At 35.2% G+C, this 2,500-nt stretch overlaps 1 protein-coding gene across 4 annotated transcripts in view; it reads right to left on the bottom strand.

Moving 5' to 3' along the window:
- The window catches only part of LOC125043731 (abnormal spindle-like microcephaly-associated protein homolog), a 96,348-nt gene that overhangs the window by 42,754 nt on the left and 51,094 nt on the right, over positions 1 to 2,500 (bottom strand). For all 4 annotated transcript variants that reach the window (XM_047639974.1, XM_047639976.1, XM_047639977.1 and 1 more), the window contains one exon: positions 1,252 to 1,349. In XM_047639974.1, coding sequence (XP_047495930.1) covers positions 1,252 to 1,349 — 98 coding nt within the window. The remainder of the gene's footprint in view (positions 1 to 1,251; positions 1,350 to 2,500) is intronic.

Genomic DNA, 2,500 nt, shown 5'->3' with positions numbered 1-2,500 from the left:
CTAATTAAACTTGACTTTATATACAGAACTATTACCTACAAAAGAAGCATTTAAAAACTCATGTTTTTTTTTTTCAGTTTTACATGCTAATAGCTGAAAGTTAATGACTAACTACCGACTGCTACAAAAGCTGGTCACTATACATCCTCTGTCCTAAGGGCGGATGGTGCCAGCAGCTCAGGTCCTGGACATTCCAAGATGTTACTACGATTAAGTTATCAAAATAACAAACAGTCCAAAGACGAAGTTATTGGGATTGCAATAAAGATCCATAGGAAATAAAATTTATGGAAAATAAACATTTAGGATCAAAATGGCCTACTGGATGATTGATGACAGTAACTGAAATGAAGAAGGATTAACAGATCATGTAACTGAACACTATGGCACGTGAATATAGATTAAACTTGACGATTGTTAAACAATGGATGGATGATAGTGAAACAACGCAATAACCTGTAGATGAATGAAGGAAAGGAAGAATGTTTACGAGCAATGTATAGAAAATGATAGAAGATAAACACGAACTATAGGTTTGAAAATTAATTACAAATTTACGTGTTGCTGAGATTTACAGAGGAATGGTGATTTCCAAAACTGTTTGAGATCAAATACATCTTTGTCGAAACTGTAACCCCGGGAATGATTTGACACAACCACATGTTTATGGAGGGAAAACCAAGAATCATAGCAAACAACACAAAGTTTAGATTTAAGAGTTTTCAGAAAGTAGGCCTTACCTCCTTGTACCCGATGAGAAGAAAGTGAGCTTTGCCTAAATAGGAGAGTTAGGACATAATCATCAACAGATGCGGAAATAAAAGGTACAGCAGAAGAACAGAATGCCTGAAGTTTGGATAGAATGGAAAGGGGTAAACAACAGCAAAATGTTTATAAGTTTTTACGAACAGCTTTAGAGTGAAGAAAAGAGAATAGAGGAACAGCCGAATGTGATGTTAATGAAAACTAGTGGTTGGACACTTTTAACACAAGTAGTCCGGACAGCCTTTTTCTGATTCATTTTAACAAAACCCCTTAAATGTAGAAATGCCATTACCACTGCGCTAGTAGGGAAAATGGGAAAAACAATACATGAATGAACTATCCGTATAAACCCCCAAGTGAACCACCCACTTCGCGATGCCAGGATTAAAAAATCAATAAATACCCCGCGAACTTCATCATGAGAGGAGATAAGGATGTGGGTGATAAGGTGACGGGTGAATATATGAGTGTCTCCTTTGTACCAACCCTGACACTTCCGGTGGGGGCTCCTCGCCTGCCATACTGGTTGTTCCCGCTGGCGTCCGCTTTCCTGTAGCGGTTGGGCGGGGCGTAGGGAGCAGCATCTGGAACAGAGATCGTTGTGAGAATGGCTCCTAGAGAGATTTGTGAGAATAGCTTCAAGAGAGATTTGTGTGAATGGCTTTCAGAGAGATTTGAGAGAATGGCTTTAAGAGAGAGATTTGTGAGAATAGCTTCTAAAGAGATTTGTGAGAAATGGAATCTATTGGCAGGCGGTATGCTCGTGATGTCAGAGAAGTATAAGGGAATTTAACGAAAACATATACTCCATAATAAAATGATTCATGACTGATACGCACACACAAACATACATATTACATATGTATAGTTAATCAAAAATAATATTCCATAATTGGGCCTCCATGATAGTTCACACTTTGGCTCATCACTGAGTAAAAAAAAAAAAAAAAAAAAAAAAAAAAAAAAAAAAAAAAAACAGTATCCCATAAACAGACCTCACAGAGCTTTAAAGAAAAATAGTATTCCGTAATTAGACATCACGAATTTTAAGTAAAGTATTCATAATTGGATCTCTACGATAGTTTACGCTCCGGCTCATCACAGGACAAATACTCCTTCGTGTCTCTAACGTAAACAACAAAGATGGCTTCTGAGGCGGGAGATGGCGCACTTGCTGTGACATTAATTATGGGTTGTTTGTTTGTGAAACTAAAAGCTATGAATGTGAAAGAAAACTCTCTTATGATTATAACTCACATCCTGGTATTCATTTTCCCAAGAATTTTCCTACTTGTTAAATATGGCGCCTTTCGATTGTAGACATGTCAATAAAGGGAGCATGCTTTCTTTATTGTTACGAATGCTACTGATATAATTCGTTAAATTCATAACAGGTTTATACAAACGTAAGCATTTTTGTAATTTTTTTTATCGATAGTTGAACATTTGTTGAAAATACCTTGACTTTGGGATGAAACTACCGAAGTAATTTGCTATCAACAATGCCTTTCCTTATCAAAGACAGCCATATTCACACCCAGAAATACACGCAATATATATATATATATATATATATATATATATTCATATAATAGATATTTATAATATATGTATGTATAATATATATATATATAAATATAAATATATATATGTATGATATACATATACATACATATATACATATACATATATAGGTATGTATACACACACACACACAAACACACACACACACACA

This window comes from Penaeus chinensis, chromosome 34, assembly GCF_019202785.1.
Source record: "Penaeus chinensis breed Huanghai No. 1 chromosome 34, ASM1920278v2, whole genome shotgun sequence".
Taxonomy (NCBI): Eukaryota; Metazoa; Arthropoda; class Malacostraca; order Decapoda; family Penaeidae; genus Penaeus; species Penaeus chinensis.
The sequence above is the reverse complement of the archived record's forward strand: the minus strand, read 5'-3'. Positions and strand labels throughout refer to the sequence as shown.